Consider the following 20,603-nt stretch of genomic DNA (forward strand, 5'->3'; position numbering starts at 1 on the left):
ACTAGATTCAAATATATATCAATGATACTAATTATGTATCATAAATATTAATATTTTTAATATATATTTAGTCAAAATTATTTCTCGGGAAACGAAAACGACAGACATTTAGGGACGGAGGGAGTACATATTAAAAATATTTGGTACATAATTGGTGTCATTGGAAAGATCTTTGAATCTAGTTTTTTAATAAATTTATTTGGAGACATAAATATTACACGTATTTTCTACAAATCGAGTCAAACTTGTGGCACAGAAACAAAAAACAACAAATAATTTGGGATAGAGGGAGTACTCCTAAGTTCTTCTAGGAGTCCCCGCAAAAAAAAATGTTTCGTAGACATCCTCCTTGAATAGAAATATAAACGATTCAGTATTCATCTGCTCTTCGTATGTAAAATACACGGGCAATCCTCAAACTTGGTCCATATGTCATCTAGGTCATTGGCTTTCAAAATGTGCATTAAAATCCCCAATAAAGACTAAACTTACTAATCATGTCACTATAAGATCCAAATCACCATAACTTGAGTTAATCCGTTTTGTGCGGCGCACTGATTATGCGATGACATGTCATCAAGGTATGGAGCCCATGTGTTAGTCTTATCTTTACGAGCATGTGGGTCTCATGTGGTGATGTCATGTAAGTGATTAGAAAAATTATAAAAGTGTATTTCTTGGTTTCATCTAACCATTTCTAAAATATAGAATGTAACTTTACATCAAGAATCTCATACTATTTCTAATATCACAAGCACATTTATATTTTCATTCTCTCCGGTACATTTACATCATAAATCCTATCCTATTTTTTATTCATTTGCACATCCTTCAACCTCTATATTAACCGATGGATACGCACACGTATATATCTGCACTATAGGATTGGTTTTCCCAAGTGTAGAAAGATTGTGAATTGTTGGAGAGCAATTTTTTAAAAATTTTGCTAAAAAATCAAGATTGAGAATGGATTTTGGAAACTCTCGGAGATGCTTAAAACACACCCGCAAAGTGAAGAAGACCGTGAAGATATTGGAGGCTTCATCGATTTTTTGCTACAGCGCGCTACATACTTACAAATACACAGTACATATATGTTAGTACCTAGTAGTAGAGCCAAAATATTTAGGCCCTGTTTAGTTTATAAATTTTTTTTTGCCTCCTACAGTAAACGAGCATGTTTGGACATATGCATGGAGTACTAAATGTAGACGAAAAAAACTAATTGTACAGTTCTCGGCAAAATCGCGAGACGAATCTTTTAAGCCTAATTAGTCTATGAAAAGCCTTAAGTGATACAGTAACCCACATGTGCTAATGACCGATTAATTAGTATCATTAGATTTGTCTCGCAGTTTTCTGATGAGTTCTGTAATTTATTTTTTATTAGTATCCAAAACCCCTCTCGACATCCTTTCGACACATCCAATATGACACGTAAAAATTTTCAACTCTCCAACTAAACACACCCTTATATTTCTTTATCTATCTAAAATAGTAGAGTCTAAGCCTGCATAGCCTCACCAAACGGGCTTCACAAGTCACATCCACAGCTCGGGTCACAATTCACCCTATCCCTATGCCGCTATGCGGCTATGCCCGTCCCCGGAGCCCTGGACCACGCTTGAGTCTTGCTTGACCCTAGGCACGACTGCACGAGCACCTCAAACCGACTCCGTCTTAGATCGTCTCTAACAACAACCGTTACCTAATATAAGACCCATTTCATGTTTAGGTAGGACCGTAGATAAAGAGTTTAATATTTATTTTTAGTCTTCTCCGACAATAAAATCTAAAAAAAGACTATTTTTGTATATGGGTCTCCAAGAGAAAGGATACTCAGATTTAGATTATACCTCTTCTTATATCCAAAATAGATCTTTCATATAGATACTTTGTTAGAGACTATAGATATTCTTTTGGGAGACCCATTTTAATATGATCTCCTTGTGTTGAAGACAGCCTTACGCTTCCCACTCCCTCTCGTCCCTCCCATAAGACCCCATTCTAGTGCGTGGTGCCACACTCGCCGAGCCGTCCCTCCCGCTCCCGCTGCCGAGTGCCGACAATGCACCCATTCGACGCCGCACCCTTCCTCTCCGCTACCCCCGCGGAGGGGAGCTTCGAGCCACGGCAGGAGGAGGAGGAGCTTGTTGGAGCCGCGTCATCGCCGTCGCCGTCGCGTGGCACGCGGGCTGGCGGGGAAAACGCCGGCATCAGATGCCAGGATTGCCGGCACCGGGCCAAGGCGTACTGCGCGCACTGTTGCAGCAGCCGCGGCATCGTCTGCCCCGGCCACGTGAAGACGACCTCTCACGTCCCCGCGTCCCAGTACAGCGAGCGCCCGCAGACCACGCTCGCGGCGTCAGCCTCAACCGAGGGCGTCGACGTCGAGCCCAACCCCAAGCGCCCACGCCGGGCCGCGCTTCCCTCTGTCGCCGTCGCCCCCACCACCACATCGTCCGGTACGTACGGTACATGTATTCCACCTCCACCTCGCCGCATTATTGGCTCGTTCAGCTCTAGCTTACCTCTTCTTGCTCTGCTGCCTGCTTGCGTGCAGTTGATCAGCCGATCGCGACGACGGCGCTGGAGAGGTTCGCGCGGGAAGTGAGCATGGACGCCGTGTTCCGCCGCGTGCGGCTAGGAGTAGGAGGGCCCGAGCCGGAGGCCGCGTACTACACCACCGTCACCATCGCCGGGCACGTGTTCAAGGGAGTCCTGTACGACGTCGCCCCCCACAGTGGTAGCACGGCTGCCTCGGATACGGACGGGAGCGGGAGCGGTGAAGGTGAAGTAGGGTCGTCGCTGAGCACGGCCGGCGGCAGCTGCCTGGATCTAACGCTGGGACTGCGAGGCACGCCGCAGACTTAAAAGCCACGCCGTTTTGTCATAGTAGTAGTAGTATCAATACTAGCTACTAGGCTACAACTAGCTAGCATCGCGGCACCAATGCACCATCATCCCCTTTGCATGTTGGATCACTATCTTGCTTTCTACTGTAGATTGATGGTAGGAGTGGATAGAACGGCAGATAGGATTAGGCTGTCTGTCCCCTTGTCGTTACGTGGAGAACACCTGCAACAGCAGTTTTGGGCATTTGGCAAGTGCTGTCTGTATGGGGACTGGAGAGAACTTAAAGTTGGGTTACATATAATGCAGAATCAGATTTAGAATAGTGTAGTATATGAATCTTAGTATCTCATAATTGAACGACAGTTTCAGACTCGTGCAACTCCATCGTCAAGCTATCAGCTTGAATCCATTCAGAACAGTGCACAAAATACTCTATATTTTAGGTGCCTGAATTTTTAGATGATTTCGAGCAACAATCTTATGCAACCAACTAGCATGATTAAAATAGCATGCAACCCACAAAAAAGCAATTCATATTTTTTTATATTCAAATAATGATAAATTTAACCCTTTTTTTTATGAAACGATAAATTTAACTATTGCCTGAGCAACAAAATAATGAAGCAACAGAAGAAGCGACGGGAAAAAAAACTGTGCATGGATGATTCCAAGACGATAAGTAGGAGTGGTACGTAAAACGGTACAAGCAAGCCGAGTATGCCACTTCCATGGTTGCAGCTGTCTACAGTGCTCGGCAGGGTCAAGTCCATTTCTACACCCAAATTCAAGGACCACCGAAGAAGATCCGGCGTATCCCGGCGATTGATCGATGCAAATCGTCAGGCTCCGTCACTGCTTCAGTGGGGGACACTGGACAAGGAGCTCTTGGCGTTCCGGGCAAACTTTTGATTCGGGCGAGTCACAGTAGACAAAAATCTGGTAAAAAATCAACTAGTATAGTACAATTAAAAGAACAACTCAAAAGATAATTTAGAATATTTATAATCTAGGAGAACAAGCTACAAGAAACTATTGCTGAACCAAGAGACAATCAAGCTTGTGTGTTTGACTGTTCCTGCTTGCACATGAGCCGATGTGCTGAGCAAAAGTAGCAGCCGAGGAGCCGCACCAGGCCTGGCCGTGTAATGGACTCCACGCGTGGCTTTCATTTCTCGGCCTCCACAGACGGTTTTGTTTTTTCCAACGATTTTGGCCCAAACCAGATGCAAAATTAGTAGGTTCACTAGCTATCAATAGCAGCCGAACCCGCGACCAGGCTGCGGCGGAGGCAAAACGTGATGGGCTGGCTGCGCTTTCCGAATGGCAAGTGCCGTCGTGGACGCTGCGTGGATGATGAGATGGACCGCGGGGCGGACGAAGGAACGAGAGAATTTCTTATTTGGCACTGGAAAAATGAGTCGTTTTATTTTTGTTCTAAATTTTTTTTCGTTTTCTATTTGACACTCACTTCAACTTTTATCCCTAATTTGACACTACTGTCAAATCCGTTAGCTAACGATGTTAACTGGCTGTTAAAAAGACGTGCGAAGCGGTGGACTCGCTGGCCTCCACTGACCTCATCGATCTACTTCCCTCCGTGTGGAAAGGGAAGGGCCCCTACACGGATGGGTGGCCACTCGTCAGCGTGTCCTCGTCCTCTAGGACACCCCAATCCACACCGATGGCTACCTCGTCATCGTCATCATCATCGTCGTCATCATCGTCGTCCTCACTGCTCACGTCCTCTCCCCGATCCCGTGCCTCCTGCTTCAGTCATTTCGCCTTCTTCATCTCTTCCCTTGCTTTCTTGTTCCACTCGGCCATGAGTCAATTTGCCGTCACTATGACCTTGTCCTTTGGTAGTGGAACCGGGCTATCCTTAAAGACTAGCACCCTTAGCTGGTCCCAACGTCATAAAGCAAGTGTTAAAAAATGGAGATCCAGGAAAAAGAAAAGAGCACGGTAGAGGAGGACTTACGAATTCAAATAATCCAGGCTCTGGCCGCATTGGGGGGTGTCCGGGCACTGGATACACAATGTCAAGGACCCTGCCTGTAGAATCCTTCATCGGCTCCGTCACCTCCTTGATGCGCTGCGCCACTTCCGAGTAAGGGAGCGCCTCGTCAACAAGCACCGTCCCCTCGAATGATATCCCGGGCATCATTCGATGCAGGGGAAACACACGCGCCATCAGGGGAGCCACCCTCCTAGCGTGGTAGGCACCGATAATCCCTGTCCCCTTTACACCCTGACCCTTCAGGGCTTGGAGGGCGGAAAGAAGGTCAGAGATGTGTTTCTTGTCTTTGGACTAGACGCCCCAGCCCCACGACTCTAGAACATCCACAATAAGATGTCCAGTATACTTCAGTAGGGTGGCACTCGCATCATCCCTAACGTAAAACCACTACGAGTGCCATCCCTTGTTGGATGTCGCCAGACGCATGTATGGGTAACCCTTCGACCGGGTATGGTGCAGATGAATGCTGGCACATCCCATCGACGCATTCACGTCTTTCCCCCCAATTTTCCTCTTTGACAGACTAATGTTAAAGAAATATCGCCATAGATCAAAATGGGGATCGATCCCTAGGAAGCCCTCGCGTAGGGCAACAAATGCTGCCATGTGCTGAATCCCATTGGGAGTTAGATGCTGCAGCTCTACCTCATAGTAATCCAGCAGCCCCCGAAGGAATCTATGCACGGGTACCCCAAATCCCCGCTCATGGAAGATGGCAAAAGAGATGACATACCCTTTAGGCGGCACCGGCTCACCCTCATCGCCAGGTAGCAACCACTCCTGGACGGTGGATAATGGGTGGAGAAGGCCACGGCGGACAAGGCCCTCCAGACGCCAGGAGGTGATGCTTGATCTGCCCCACAACTCCATTAAAGTAGTAGGGGGGAAGGGCAGGCGCAATCTAGACGGCGGCTACAACACGAACGTAGGTCGGTCGACGGTGGCGACGCAGGCATGAGAGGCTGGGACGATTGGCGGCGGATGTTTCAGAACGCAAAGGCTGGGGAGCGAAATACGGAACCTTGGGGGCGAACCCTGTGGTTTTATAGGGGGCGATGGACGCGAGAAGGGCAACCATCCGCCTCGATCTCTGGGCCTGCCACGCGTGCCACCGTGTCATGTCGCAGGACACGCGCCCGCAGTCCCTATCCTCTCACCCCAAAAATCTTGGCGGATGGTTCGCCTTCCCTAGGTGAATCCGGACTCTCTACCCACCTGGGAAACGCAAGCCACGAAGGCCTGTTCTTCTCTTTGGCCCACCTAGGGCCCAGAAGCTCGCCAGCCGGCCCAACTAAGGAAGGATCTATGAACGATCCGAAATCAAGGGCAGAAGCACTAGTTAGGCCAGCCCCGAATCAGTTCCCAGCGAACGGGATGCCACGACCCACTTAGAAAAACATCCAGTTGATAAAAAACTAAGTCCTTTAGCCTTACCCGCGAAGGGACCGATACAACCCCCCGGGCGACTCTACTCGAATCACCCAGGGGCTCGGGGGCTACACCCATCGGGTGCGCTTGCGCGCACCCTCTGGCGAAGTAACTTCGACGAAGTCAAAAAACACCCTCCAGGCGGTTCTACTCGAATCACCTAGAGGCTCGGGGGCTACTGTCGGGGACCTAATACCGGGGTACCCCAGAAGGTGGAACCAATAACCGCTGAACATGAAAAACTTCTGGACGCATAAGGGCACCATTTCATCCCTCGTTTGGGTAAACAGGAGTTTGGTTCCACCTCGCCCGACGCCTTTGGGAGATAACTCTGCCTTGCCCGAGGGCTCAAGGTTAATCTCCGTCTCGCCCGATGCCATTAGGACAGGCTCGGTCTCGCCCGAGGGCCAAGGGATAAACTCCGTCTCACCCGATGCCTTAAAGGCGGGCTTGGTCTCGCCCGAGGGCAGAGGGATAGGTTCCGCCTCGCCCGACCCCGAAGGGGTGAGGTCGGTCTCACCCAAGATATTGGAATTGGTCTCTGTTTTGCCCGATAGCAAGGAACGAGTCTCACCCTACTCCATATCTAAAGATTGGATTCATCCTCCCAGACAACTTCTCCCCATTCCCTCAAGATGATAAGTACAGGGTAAGACAAGACGTTCGGGTCAACCATGGCTCCAAGGACCATACCCTACGCCCTGGTAGGAAAAGTACTGCCAGGGGATGACAGGATAGGTGCTTTAGACCCTTCCGGGCGCCGCAGAGCCCAAAAGGTTGTACAGGTGCGTGCTCCTCGCCTTATAGAGTTGTAGGCGCCACCTTCAGCCCTAGGACACACAACCCGATGAAGATATACGACAACCGCTATGCTCTAGAAAAGGACTTAATATCTCCACGCACGACGGACATTCCATCATCATACTATGGACCTAAGGGAGCGGCACCCACTTCCCGACCCCTCAGGTCCACCAAGTCAGAAGGCCTTGACCACGTCGTCGCTCTAGACCCCGACCCCTCATCCCTCCGACGAAGACTCACAGGAACCAGAAGGCGTGTGGAGCAAGGCTGGGAGAGGCCAATAAGTCAAAACCATAGTACTATAGCCCACACCCTACGCAGGACAGCATTCTGTAATCGACCTGATATTCTATAGAGACATCAACAGTATTGTAGGCGCCTATCTTCCTTCGCACTCACCAGAATGAAGGAGGAGGATTGGGTAGACGTGAGCCACAAGACTAAGTAGAATATACATCCTTAACCCTTGCCCTTGTAAAAGCAACCCCCTTTCTCTATAAAAGGGGATGCGCTTCCTCCATCAGGGGGACAGACTCAAAAGACCGAACAATACGACGCGCTCATACACACAGTCAAGCGGCTATGAAGCTCTTGACCACCTTTCAACCCTTCCATCAGAGACTTGGGACCAGTCCCTCTCTCGATCGTTTGTACCCCATACTATAGACCGTTCACGGTGCTAATAACACGAGCAGCAGCAAACTAGACGTAGGGACATTCGGCCCGAACCAGTATAAATCTTGTGTCCTTTAGCGCACCATCTGAGCCTAACGCGTATTACTATAAATTTACTTGCCAGTGCTTGTACGAAATACCGACAAGAAGCCAATGAAGATCATAACATGACAATGGTGATGACAAGGCGATGATCAAGGGTTTAAACTTGAAAAGAAGAAAGAGAAAAATAAAATGCTCAAGGCAAATGTATAATCCATAGGAGCTATTTTGTTTTGGTGATCAAGACACTTAGAGAGTGTGATCACATTTAGGTTTGATAGCTATACTATTAAGAGGGGTGAAACTCGCATCGGAATACGGTTATCAAAGTGCCACTAGATGCTCTAACTCATTGCATATGCATTTAGGATCTAGTGGAGTGCTAACATCCTTGAAAACATTTGTGAAAATATGCTAACACATGTGCACAAGGTGATACACTTGATGGTTAGCACACTTGAGCAAGGGTGAAGAGAACGGAGGTAATGCCAGCATCGGTCAAGTGACCGGACGCTGGATCCAAAAGCATCGGACACTAACTGCCTACGTCCGGTCGCGCTGACTTGGTGGTACAGTGGCTAGGGTTTACCACTAGACACTGAGCTATGTCCGGTCCAGGTGGACCAGACGCGTCCGGTCGAGGAAAAACGGTTTTGACCCTTACTGTACTCGACCGGACGCTGAGGCTCCAGCGTCCGGTCAGTTTTGCCGGAGCGTCCGGTTAGCTTCATAGCCGTTGAAAACTGACGAACAGCGTTTGAAGCTGGTGACATGTGGCATCCATCCGTGGACCAGATGCTGAGTTTAGGGTCCGGTCAGTTTGACTGGAGCGTCCGGTCAGAGCGTAGTGTGCCCAGTGAAGGGGTACAACGGCTCTATTTCATGGGGGCTTCTATTTAAGCCCCATGACCGACTGTGGCTCACATCTTTAGCCATTTTCATTGACATAGCAACCTTGTGAGCCTAGCCAAAGTCCTCCCACCTATCTCCATCATTGATTCATCATCATAGTGAGATTGGGAGTGAATCCAAGTGCATTGCTTGAGTGATTGCATCTAGAGGCACTTGGTGTTTGTGTTTCGCTGTGGATTTTGCTTGTTACTCTTGGTGGTTGCCGCCACCTAGATGGCTCGGAGCAGCGAGGATCATTGAGTGGAGGGTGGTGATTGTCTCCGGCTCCGATCGTGGTGATTGTGAGGGGTTCTTGACCTTTCCCCGGCGGAGCGCCAAAAGGTACTCTAGTGAATTGCTCGTGGCTTGTGTGATCCTCATCTTGTGTTGGTTGTGCGGCACCCTATTGAGGGTTTGGCGTGTGAAACCAATTAGCGCGTGAACCTCCAAGTGAGTGAATCACCACAACAAGGAGTAGCTTGTCGGCAAGCAAGTGAACCTCGGTAAAAATCATCGTGTTCATACTTTGATTCTGAGGTGATTGGTCTTCATTGTTATTCATCTTTGTGATTGATTGGTTCACTCCTCTACCCGACGGTATAACCCTCTTGATCACTCTCTTTACTTTATCGCAAACTAGTTGACAAGCTCTTTAGTGTAGCTAGTTGTGAGAGCTTGCATGCTTGGTTGGTGTGGCTCTTTAGTTAGCCTTTGAGAGCACACTAACATAGGGTAGTGTCATAGCTCTTGTGTGAATCGACACTATCTAAACTAGAATTGTAGTAGGTGGCTTGCATTTTGAGGAGGCTAGCGCAACACTTGCTTCGCCTCATAATTGTCTAACTATTTTGTTAAGTATTGTTATAGAAATTTTTATTAGGCTATTCACCCCTCTCTCTAGCCATTAGGACCTTTCAAGTGGTATCAGAGCCGAAGTCACCGTTATTTGAGGCTTAACAACCTTCGATGTTAAAATGGCTCAAATCAACAACACCAAGAAGCCACCCTAATTTGATGGCACAAATTATCCTTATTGGAAATCAAAGATAACAACACACATCAAGTCAATCAATAGAAAGGTGTAGAAGGTGGTAGAAACCAAAATTGAGATTGGTGATCCAGAGAATCCCACCGCCGCCGAAGAAGTGCTTCTCCAAAACAATGACTTTGCTCTAAGTGTCATTCATGATGCAATTGATGAAAGAACATTTGAGCAAATCAAGAATATTGAGATGGCACATGAAGCTTGGAAGAAGTTGGAAGAATTATTTGAGGGCACTCAAGCCGTGAAGGGTGCAAAGGCATATATCCTCAAAGAAAAGTTTGCAAGCTTCAAGATAAAGGAGGATGAGAGTGTGTCGGAGATGTTTCATAGGCTTCAAGTGCTTATCAATGATCTCAAAGCACTTGGAGAAGAGGTGAAGGACAAGGACTTCTCCCACAAGTTCTTGAGATGCTTACCCTCAAGATTTAGTACATTGGTCACTATTCTAGTGAGGAGTGGTTTGGACACCATGACACCAAACCAAGTGTTGGGAGATATAATGACCGATGATACTTAAAGAGATGATGATGAGAAGGAAGAAAAGAAAGAGAAGAAAGATGAGAAGAAGGATGAGAAGAAGAAAAGCATGGCATTCAAAGCCACATCATCCAAGGGCAAAGCAAAGCAAGAAACTTCAAGTGAAGAAAATGAATCTTGGGATGATGATGATGATGAGAAGATGGCTCTATTTGTTAAGAGATTTGGCAAGTTCATGGTGAAGAAGGGCTATCGTGCTAGAAGAAAGAAGTCTTCATCCAAGAACAAAGAAGAGTCAAGAAGGTGCTTCAAGTGTGGAAGCAAAGATCATCTTGTTGCTCAATGCCCATACAATAGTGACAATGATGATGACAATAAAAAGAACAAGAAGAAGGACAAGAAGGAAAAGAAAGAGAAGAAGGACAAGATAACATTCAAGAAGAAGAAGGGTGGTTCATATGTAGTCACTTGGGATAGTGATGCTTCCTCAAGTGATGATGAAGATGATAGTGATGATCACAAGACCACCAAGAAGAAGGTTCTTGCAAGCATTGCCATCAATGAGAAGCCTTCTCTCTTCAAATCTTCATCATGCTTCATGGCTAAGGCCACTAACGTACAATCTTGTGATGATGAAAGTGATGAAGAACATGTTGATGATAATGAACATGAAAATGAAAATGATAGTGATAGTGATGATGATGAACCTACTAAGGACGAATTATTTGACATGCTAGAAGATGCTAAAGAACACTTTGACATTAAGAGAAGGGAATGCAAGAGCTTTAATAAGGAGGTAAAAGCCTTTAAGCAAGCCCTTGATGAGCTCAAAGCAACTCATGAGAAGCTAGAGGTAGCCCATGAGAAGCTTGGCAAGGCTCACAAAAAGCTTGAAAAAGCTCATTCCACTTTGCTTAATGAACAAGATAAAAAGAAGCATGTTGAAACTTGTGATGTAGGTGTAACTTGTGATTTAATTGGTACATCACTATCTATGCCTATCATTGTTGCTACTACTAACCCTTCTTGTAGCACTTCCACTTCTACCTCATCTAGTAGTGATGGTCTCACTTGTGATGCCTCACTAGTGGTTGAGAATGAGAACCTCAAGAAGGAGGTCACTAAGCTCACTCACACCTTAGCTAAGGCTTATGGTGGTGAGGACCGCTTGCTTATGTGCTTGGGTAGCCAAAGAGCTTCTCTCTACAAAGAGGAATTGTGCTATACCCCCAAGAAAGGCAAGACGGCCTTTGCTCCTCATAAGATAAGTTTTGTGAAGAACAATGGTCGGTTTTGTACTAGTTGCAAGCAAGTTGGTCATAGAGAGCATGAATGCACCAACAAAAGCAAAAATGCTAATGTATCCTCCATTAAGCTTAATTCTTCCTATATGCTTGTTAAGGGTACAAATAGTGTGAAGGCTAAGTTCATTGACAAACCATGGATGGGCTCAAAGAAGAAAGCCATTTGGGTGCCAAAGAGCTTAGTTACTAACCTTTAAGGACCCAAGCAAGTTTGGATACCTAAAAAGAATTGATCTTCTTTTATAGGTCAATTATAAAGCCAGAGAAAGGCATTGGGTTCTTGATAGTGGGTGCACTCAACACATGACCGGTGATGCAAGAATGTTCAACTCAATTAACACCAATGGCAATGATGGTTATGATAGTATCACATTTGGTGACAATGGTAAAGGCAAGGTCAAAGGGCTTGGTAAGATTGCAATATCCAATGACTTGAGCATATCCAATATGTTGCTAGTAGAGAGCTTGAATTTCAACTTGCTATCCATGGCTCAATTGTGTGATCTTAGATTCAAATGCATATTTGGGATAGATGATGTAGAGATCATAAGTGTAGATGGCTCTAACTTGATCTTCAAAGGCTTTAGATATGAGAATCTATACTTGGTTGATTTCAATGCTAGTGAAGCTAAATTATCTACATGCTTATTCACTAAGTCTAGTATGGGTTGGTTATGGCATAGAAGGCTTGGTCATGTTGGAATGAAACAATTGAATAGATTGATCAAGCATGACTTAGTTAAAGGCTTGAAAGATGTTGTGTTTGAAAAGGATAAGCTTTGTAGCTCTTGTCAAGCAAACAAACAAGTTGGAAACACCCATCCTAAGAAAAGCATGATGAGCCCTAGTAAAGCATTTGAGTTATTGCACATGGATTTATTTGGGCCAACACAATACACTAGTATCGGTGGAAACAAATATGGATTTGTGATAGTGGATGACTACACTAGATATACATGGGTATTCTTTCTAGTGGACAAAAGTGATGTATTTGCAACATTCAAATCATTTGTCAAAGGCATTCACAATGAGTTTGAAACAACCATCAAGAGAGTTAGAAGTGACAATGGTAGTGAGTTCAAGAACACTAGAATTGATGAGTTGTGTGATGAATTTGGAATTAGACATCAATTCTCGGCCAAGTACACACCTCAATCAAATGGCCTTGTTGAGAGGAAGAATAGAACACTCATTGATATGGCAAGGTCTATGCTTAGTGAGTACAATATGAGTCAATCTTTTTGGGCCGAAGCTATCAACATGGCTTGCTATTGTAGCAACCGCCTCTATTGTCACCGATTGAAAGAGAAGACATCATATGAGCTCTTGAATGGTAGAAAGCCCAACATTGCATATTTTCGAGTCTTTGGTTACAAATGCCATATCTTGAAAAAAGGCACTAGATTGGGCAAGTTTGATAAGAAATGTGATGAAGGATTCCTACTTGGTTATTCTACTACAAGTAAAGCATATAGAGTTTGGAATTTGGATAGTGGTACTCTTGAGGAAGTTCATGATGTTGAATTTGATGAAACCAAGGGTTCACAAGTAGAGAATGAGAACTTGGAAGATGTTAGAGGCATTCAACTTTCAAATGCCATGAAGAACATGGATATTGGTGAATTGAGGCCTAGGCAAGTGATTGATGATGAAGATGATCAAGTGCAAGTACTCTCTAACTCAAATAAGCAAGATGATACAAATCAAGCTAGTACAAGTGACTCTCATGACATTGATCAAGATCAAGTGGCTAGTACATCATCTCAACCCAATGATCTAGCAAGTGCAAGCAATCAAGTTCTATTGCTCCAACCAACAAGTATTGTAAGAGATCATCCATTAGACACTATCATTGGTGATATTTCAAGAGATGTACAAACAAGATCAAGATTGGCATCATTTTGTGAACACTTCTCATTTGTGTCATCCATTGAACCAAAGAAGATAGATGAAGCTTTGAGGGATGTTGATTGGGTGAATGCTATGTATGAAGAATTTAACAACTTCACAAGAAATCAAGTATAGGAGTTGGTAGAAAGACTAAAGGGACACAATGTGATTGGAACCAAATGGGTCTTTAGAAATAAGCAAGATCAAGATGGGATAGTAGTAAGGAACAAAGCAAGATTGGTAGCACAAGACTATACACAAGTTGAAGATCTTGACTTTGGAGAAACATATGCCCCGGTTGCTAGATTGGAAGCAATAAGAATCTTGCTAGCCTATGCTTGTGCCCATAACATCAAGCTCTATCAAATGGATGTCAAGAGTGTATTTCTCAATGGTTATATCAATGAAGAAGTATATGTTGAGCAACCTCTCGGTTTTGAAGATGACAAGAAGCCCAACCATGTGTACAAGTTAAAGAAAGCATTGTGTGGCTTGAAGCAAGCACCTAGAGCATGGTATGAGAGATTGAGGGATTTCCTACTCTCTAAAGGGTTCACAATAGGGCAAGGTTGACACCACTCTTTTCATCAAGAAGATTGGAAAAGACTTGTTTATGTTGCAAATCTATGTTGATGATATCATATTTGGATCAATAAATCAAGAATTTTGTGATGAGTTTGGGAAGATGATGGCTAATGAGTTTGAGATGTCCATGATTAGAGAATTGAGTTACTTCCTTGGTCTTCAAATCAAGCAATTGAAGAATGGTATATTTGTAAGTCAAGGCAAGTACATCAAGGACATGATCAAGAAGTTTAGAATGATTGATAGCAAAGTCATTAGCACACTAATGGGAACCAATGGCAACTTGGATAGTGATACAAGTGAAAATATGGTAGATCAAAAGTTGTATTGGTCCATGATTGGAAGCCTACTCTATGTGACCACATCAAGGCCGGATGTCATGTTTAGTGTATGCATGTGTGCAAGATTTTAAGCATCACCAAGAGAAAGTCATTTAAAGGCTACAAAGAGAATATTGAGGTACTTGAAGCATACATCAAATGTTGGTTTGTGGTATCCCAAAGGAGCAAAGTTTGAGCTAGTTGGTTACTCCGACTCAGATTATGCAGGATGCAAGGTTAAAAGGAAGAGCACATCGGGCACATGTCAATTGTTGGGAAGATCACTTGTTTCATGGTCATCAAAGAAGCAAAATAGTGTTGCATTATCAACTGCCGAAGCCGAATACATATCCGCCGGTAGTTGTTGTGCACAAGTACTTTGGATGAAGGCCACTTTGAGTGACTTTGGAATCAAGTTCAAGAAAGTGTCATTGCTATGTGACAATGAGAGTGCAATCAAGTTGACAAACAATCCGGTTCAACATGCAAGAACTAAGCACATTGATGTCCGCCACCATTTCATAAGAGATCACCAACAAAAAGGGGACATTTGCATTGAGAGTGTAGGGACCGAAGATCAACTTACCGATATATTCACCAAGCCATTGGATGAGAAAAGGTTTTGCAAGCTAAGGAATGAATTGAACATATTGGATTTCTCAAATATGTGTTGATGCACCCCCCCATTCATATGACATGCCTCTCCCTCAAGCAATCCAAGGTAAAAGTTGATTGGCTTGACATACATCCTTGCTAAGGACATGTTTAGTGCATCTAGTCATATTTTCAATCTTATTAGGACCTTTCAAGTGGTTCTATTTTATTAGGCTCATTCATGAAAATCAAATGAATTTGATGCTTATATGGTATCACTATTGCTTCTATGCTTGACTTAATCTAGTGATAGCATATGACATGTTTATGGGCTTGTAAACCTAGTGTTTAATCTAGAAAATGAGCTATAAGTGTTTAACTTAACATGGTACAAGATAACCCTTATTTAGAGGTGTGAATAAGCTTGTCCTTAGATCAAACCGAGTTAAATATCTTTGGTAAATGATCTAGACTAGACCAAATTTGGGAAAATTATCCTCACCCCATTGATTGACATTGATAATCTCGACCCTACAAGTAATACTATCTACATTTAGAACCTTTGTGGTCATTGATGACAAAGGGGGAGAGAAACAAAGATATGGGGGAGAGAGAGAAACAAAGAGAAACAAAGGGGAGAGAGAGAAACAAAGGGGGGAGAGAGAAACAAAGATAGTGAAAAAGGGAAAGAAACATAAAGATATCTTGACATATGACATAAGGGGAGAGATATGAAAAAGGAAAGGGATCAATTAAAATTTTGAGCACATAAGTAGGGGGAGCAAGCTCATGAACTTGTATGGTGCATTTGTATGTGCATTTCATATTGTTTGCTTACATGGCACAAGTATTAAAGTTAAACATCCATGCTTATGTGATGAATGTTTAGTTGTAAGATTGAATGATGAAATGAAATCACTAGATAACTTTCATTTCCAAGTAAGTCTTTACAAGTGGTATCTTTCTAAAAGTATGTTTCCAAATGGTATTAAGCTAACCATGGTGCTAAGGATGATATAATGATGCACTCCGATTGGTATCACGCTTTAAAGGTCCATCTCTTATACCTTAGCATCATATGATAGACATTGACTCCTACATTTCCTATCTAAGCATATGTGCAAGCTATAATCTAAACTCTTAGCACATATGTAGGGGGAGTAATTGCTACCATTTGGGGTTCATGAAACTTGTCCATATCTTTTTACACATGGTAAATATGCTTGGGCAAGCAACATGGATTCAATTGAATTTCAATTCATATCTTTGTATAAGGGTTGTCATCAATTACCAAAAAGGGGGAGATTGAAAGCTCTAGTTTGGTTTTGGTGAATTGATGAAACCCTAAGTGCTAACCTAGTTTATCAAGTGATCATGAGATAGGTAGCACACTTTAAGTGGAGAAGCCAATGAAGATCATAACATGACAATGGTGATGACATGGCGATGATCAAGGGCTTAAACTTGAAAAGAAGAAAGAGAAAAACAAAATACTCAAGGCAAAGGTATAATCCATAGGAGCTATTTTGTTTTGGTGATCAAGACACTTAGAGAGTGTAATCACATTTAGGTTTGATAGCCATACTATTAAGAGGGGTGAAACTCGCATCGGAATGCGGTTATCAAAGTGCCACTAGATGCTCTAACTCATTGCATATGCATTTAGGATCTAGTGGAGTGCTAACATCCTTGAAAACATTTGTGAAAATATGCTAATACATGTGCACAAGGTGATACACTTGATGGTTAGCACACTTGAGCAAGGGTGAAGAGAACGGAGGTAATGCCAGCGTCGGTCAAGTGACCGGACGCTGGATCCAAAAGCACCGGACGTTGACTACCTGTGTTCGGTCACGCTGACTTAGCGGTACAGTGGCTAAGGTTTACCACCAGACGCTGAGCTGTGTCCGGTCCAGGTGGACCGAACGCGTCCGGTCGAGGAAAAAGGGTTTTTTGACCCTTATTGTACTCGACCGGACGCTGAGGCTCCAGCGTTCGGATCAGCTTCATAGCCGTTGAAAACTGACGAACAACGTTTGAAGCTGGTGACATGTGGCGTCCATCCGTGGACCGGACGCTGAGTCTAGGGTCCGGTCAGTTTGACCGGAGCGTCCGGTCAGAGCGCAGTGTGCCCAGTGAAGGGGTACAACGGCTCTATTTCGTGGGGGCTTCTATTTAAGCCCCATGGCCGGCTGTGGCTCACATCTTTGGCCATTTTCATTGACATAGCAACCTTGTGAGCCTAGCCAAAGTCCTTCCACTCATCTCCATCATTGATTCATCATCATAGTGAGATTGGGAGTGAATCCAAGTGCATTGCTTGAGTGATTGCATCTAGAGGCACTTGGTGTTCGTGTTTCGCTGCGGATTTCACTTGTTACTCTTGGTGGTTGCCGCCACCTAGATGGCTCGAAGCAACGAGGATCGTTGAGCGGAGGGTGGTGATTATCTCTGGCTCCGATCATGGTGATTGTGAGGGGTTCTTGACCTTTCCCCGGTGGAGTGCCAAAAGGTACTCTAGTGAATTGCTCGTGGCTTGTGTGATCCTCATCTTGTGTTGGTTGTGCGGCACCCTATTGAGGGTTTGGCGTGTGAAGCCAATTAGCGCGTGAACCTCCAAGTGAGTGAATCACCACAACGAGGAGTAGCTTGTCGGCAAGCAAGTAAACCTCGGTAAAAATCATCGTGTTCATACTTTGATTCCGAGGTGATTGGTCTTCATTGTTATTCATCTTTGTGATTGATTGGTTCACTCCTCTACCCGGCGGTATAACCCTCTTGATCACTCTCTTTACTTTATCGCAAACTAGTTGACAAGCTCTTTAATGTAGCTAGTTGTGAGAGCTTGCATGCTTGGTTGGTGTGGCTCTTTAGTTAGCCTTTGAGAGCACACTAACATAGGGTAGTGTCATAGCTCTTGTGTGAATCGACACTATCTAAACTAGAATTGTGGTAGGTGGCTTGCATTTTGAGTAGGCTAGCGCAACACTTGCTTCACCTCATAATTGTCTAACCATTTTATTAAGTGTTGTTGTAGAAATTTTTATTAGGCTATTCACCCCCCCTCTAGCCATTAGGACCTTTCAAGCTTCTAGCAAGCAAAGGAAAGGAAAGAACAAAGTTTCCAACACAACAAATGCAACTCAACCTCATGTTGAGAGACACCCTGTGGAGGTTCAACCTTCACATCCCACATCAACAGTGCACTCAATTACTGATGTTGGGACATCGAAACACCCTGATGCAATCATATTGGAAAATAATGATACATCACAAAGGGTGCGTGAAATTTCCATCAACTACATTGAATCTTGAGAATCATATGACAGAAAGTCTACAATTGTCGTCATTTATTTCACTGAAGCAATTGCAGAAAACATTCAAAATGATCCAGATCCTAAGACCATGGCAAAGTAAAAAAGCGCTCAGACTAGAATCAATGGAAAGATGCAATTCAAGCGGAATTGTCCTCACTCTCCAAAAGAAAGGTATTCACTCATGCAATACCTACGCCTTGTGGAATCTTCCCTGTGGGATTCAAATGGGTTTTTGTCTAGAAACAGGATGAGAACAACGAGGTTGTGAGACATAAAGCGACGCTTGTAGCATAAGGGTTCACGCTAGAGACCCGTCATTGATTTCAATGAAACATATTCTCCAGTTATGAGGGAAATAACATTCCGATATCTTATATCTTTGGCTATTCAAAATCGTCTATCTATGCAGTTGATGGACGTAGTGACCACATATTTATATGGGTCACTTGATTCGGATATATATATATATATATATGAAGGTTCCCGATGGAATCTCTATACCGGATCGGAAAGCAAATTGCAACATGTACTATGTAAAGCTTCAAAAGTCACTCTATGGCTTAAAGCAGTCGGGAAGAATGTGGTATAACCGACTTAGTGAGTTCCTTCTGCAGAAGGGATACACTAACAATGATGATTGTCCATGTGTCTTCATCAAAAAGTCACAAACATGATTTTGCATAATATCAGTGTATATTGATGATTTAAATATCATTGGCAACCCACAAGATATTGATGAAGCATGCAATCATCTAAAGACATAGTTCGAAATGAAGGATTTGGGTCAAACCAAATTTTGCTTAGGTTTACAACTTGAGCACCTTTCCACTGGATTTTTAGTGATCAATCTGCCTATATCCAGAAAGTATTGGAGAAATTTAATATGGACAAATCATATCCCTCCAAAACTCCTATGGTTGTTCGGTCTTTAGAGCCGAAGACTGATCAATTCAGACCATAGGATGAAGGAGAAGAGATTCTTGGACCTCATTACCCATATCTCAGTGCCATTGGAGCGCTCATGTATCTTGCAAATTGCACCAGGCCTGATATTGTATTTGCCGTGAACTTACTAGCTCGATATAGCGCTGCTCCTACCAAACGTCATTGGACGGGGGTAAAACATATCCTCATATATGTAAATGGTACAAGAGATCTTGGATTATTTTTCCAAATGAACCTAGACTCCAATATGATAGGATACACTGATGTCGACTATTTATCTGATCCCCATAATGACCGATCCCAGACAGGCTTTGTGTTCTTACACGGAGGGACAACCATTTCATGGAAAGTCTTCAAAACAGGCCCTTGAGTCTACCTCCACTAATCACTCTGAAATAGTTGCACTATATGAGGCCTCACGTGAATGTGTTTGGCTTCGCAAAGTGATCAACCACATACAACAGTCATGTGGTATTGGCGGCATTGATTCGCCAACTATTATCTATGAAGATAATTCTGCTTGTGTTACACATATGGATACAGGCTACATCAAGAGCAACATAACTAAGCATATTTCTCCCAAGTTGTTTTATCCACATGAGTTAAAACAAATGGGTGAAATAGATATCTTACAAACCAAATCATGTGATAACCTCACTGATTTGTTCACTAAGTCCTTACCAGCTTTCTCGTTCCAGAAATATGTTCAAGGAATTGGTATGCGACGACTTCGAGATTTGCAAGGTTCAGGGGAAGAAATCTCCTAGATGTTGCCCTATCCAAACCATCATATTGCACTCTTTTCTTCGTATGAGTTTTACTCTCAAGGTTTCTCATATGAAGTTTTTAATGAAGCAATATCAGCATAAGCATATGTCGTATTTCCTGTTTTCCCCAGTGGGGGTTTTAAGGAGATATCAATGACATATATTGTCCTCTAAACTATTTATGAGTTTTCTCCTGCAGATGTTTTCTCATATGAGTTTACAATGGAGCAATAATCACTATATGCTGTATCACTTTCTTCTTATTTTCTCATTGGGTTTGAAAGAGTTTTTAACAGCGTATCTATCAAGTATTTCTCCTCGTTTTTATCCCATGGAACTTTTTTTTTGAGGATTAATACTATTCATTGATCTCAAGATGGATTTTATCAAAGAGGGAGTGTTACAACTGCAAAGGGATTGATCTCATCTGGGAACGCTCCCAGAGCGGGAACTGCTCACGCTCCCTTCTCCCTCTATCTTGTGAACCGTCGGTTTCATGGAGCGGTTACATGCGTGCACGCCTCCATGGCGTCCGTACGACATGTATATATATGCACATCAAAGATCAATGAAATCTCTCTGGTTCTTTTTACCATTCACTGTATCCATTTACATTACACGCAAAACAGGAACGAAGGAGAAGAATTCC

At 43.8% G+C, this 20,603-nt stretch overlaps 1 protein-coding gene across 1 annotated transcript; it reads left to right on the top strand.

Annotated features, from left to right (window-relative positions):
* Positions 1–2,068: 2,068 nt before the first annotated feature.
* LOC136548848 (protein SHORT INTERNODES 1-like) lies at positions 2,069–2,874 on the top strand. Its single transcript, XM_066540228.1, has 2 exons — positions 2,069–2,465; positions 2,564–2,874. Exons 1-2 carry the CDS (start codon positions 2,069–2,071, stop codon positions 2,872–2,874), a joined length of 708 nt encoding a protein of 235 aa, XP_066396325.1.
* The last annotated feature ends 17,729 nt before the right edge of the window (positions 2,875–20,603 follow it).

This window comes from Miscanthus floridulus, chromosome 4 (assembly GCF_019320115.1).
Source record: "Miscanthus floridulus cultivar M001 chromosome 4, ASM1932011v1, whole genome shotgun sequence".
Lineage (NCBI taxonomy): Eukaryota > Viridiplantae > Streptophyta > Magnoliopsida > Poales > Poaceae > Miscanthus > Miscanthus floridulus.

Coding starts and splice junctions, on each gene's coding strand:
- LOC136548848 (XM_066540228.1), top strand. CDS start 2,069: ATGCACCCATTCGACGCCGCACCCTTCCTCTCCGCTACCCCCGCGGAG. Junction 2,466..2,563: donor CCCCACCACCACATCGTCCG/GTACGTACGGTA, acceptor GCTTGCGTGCAG/TTGATCAGCCGATCGCGACG.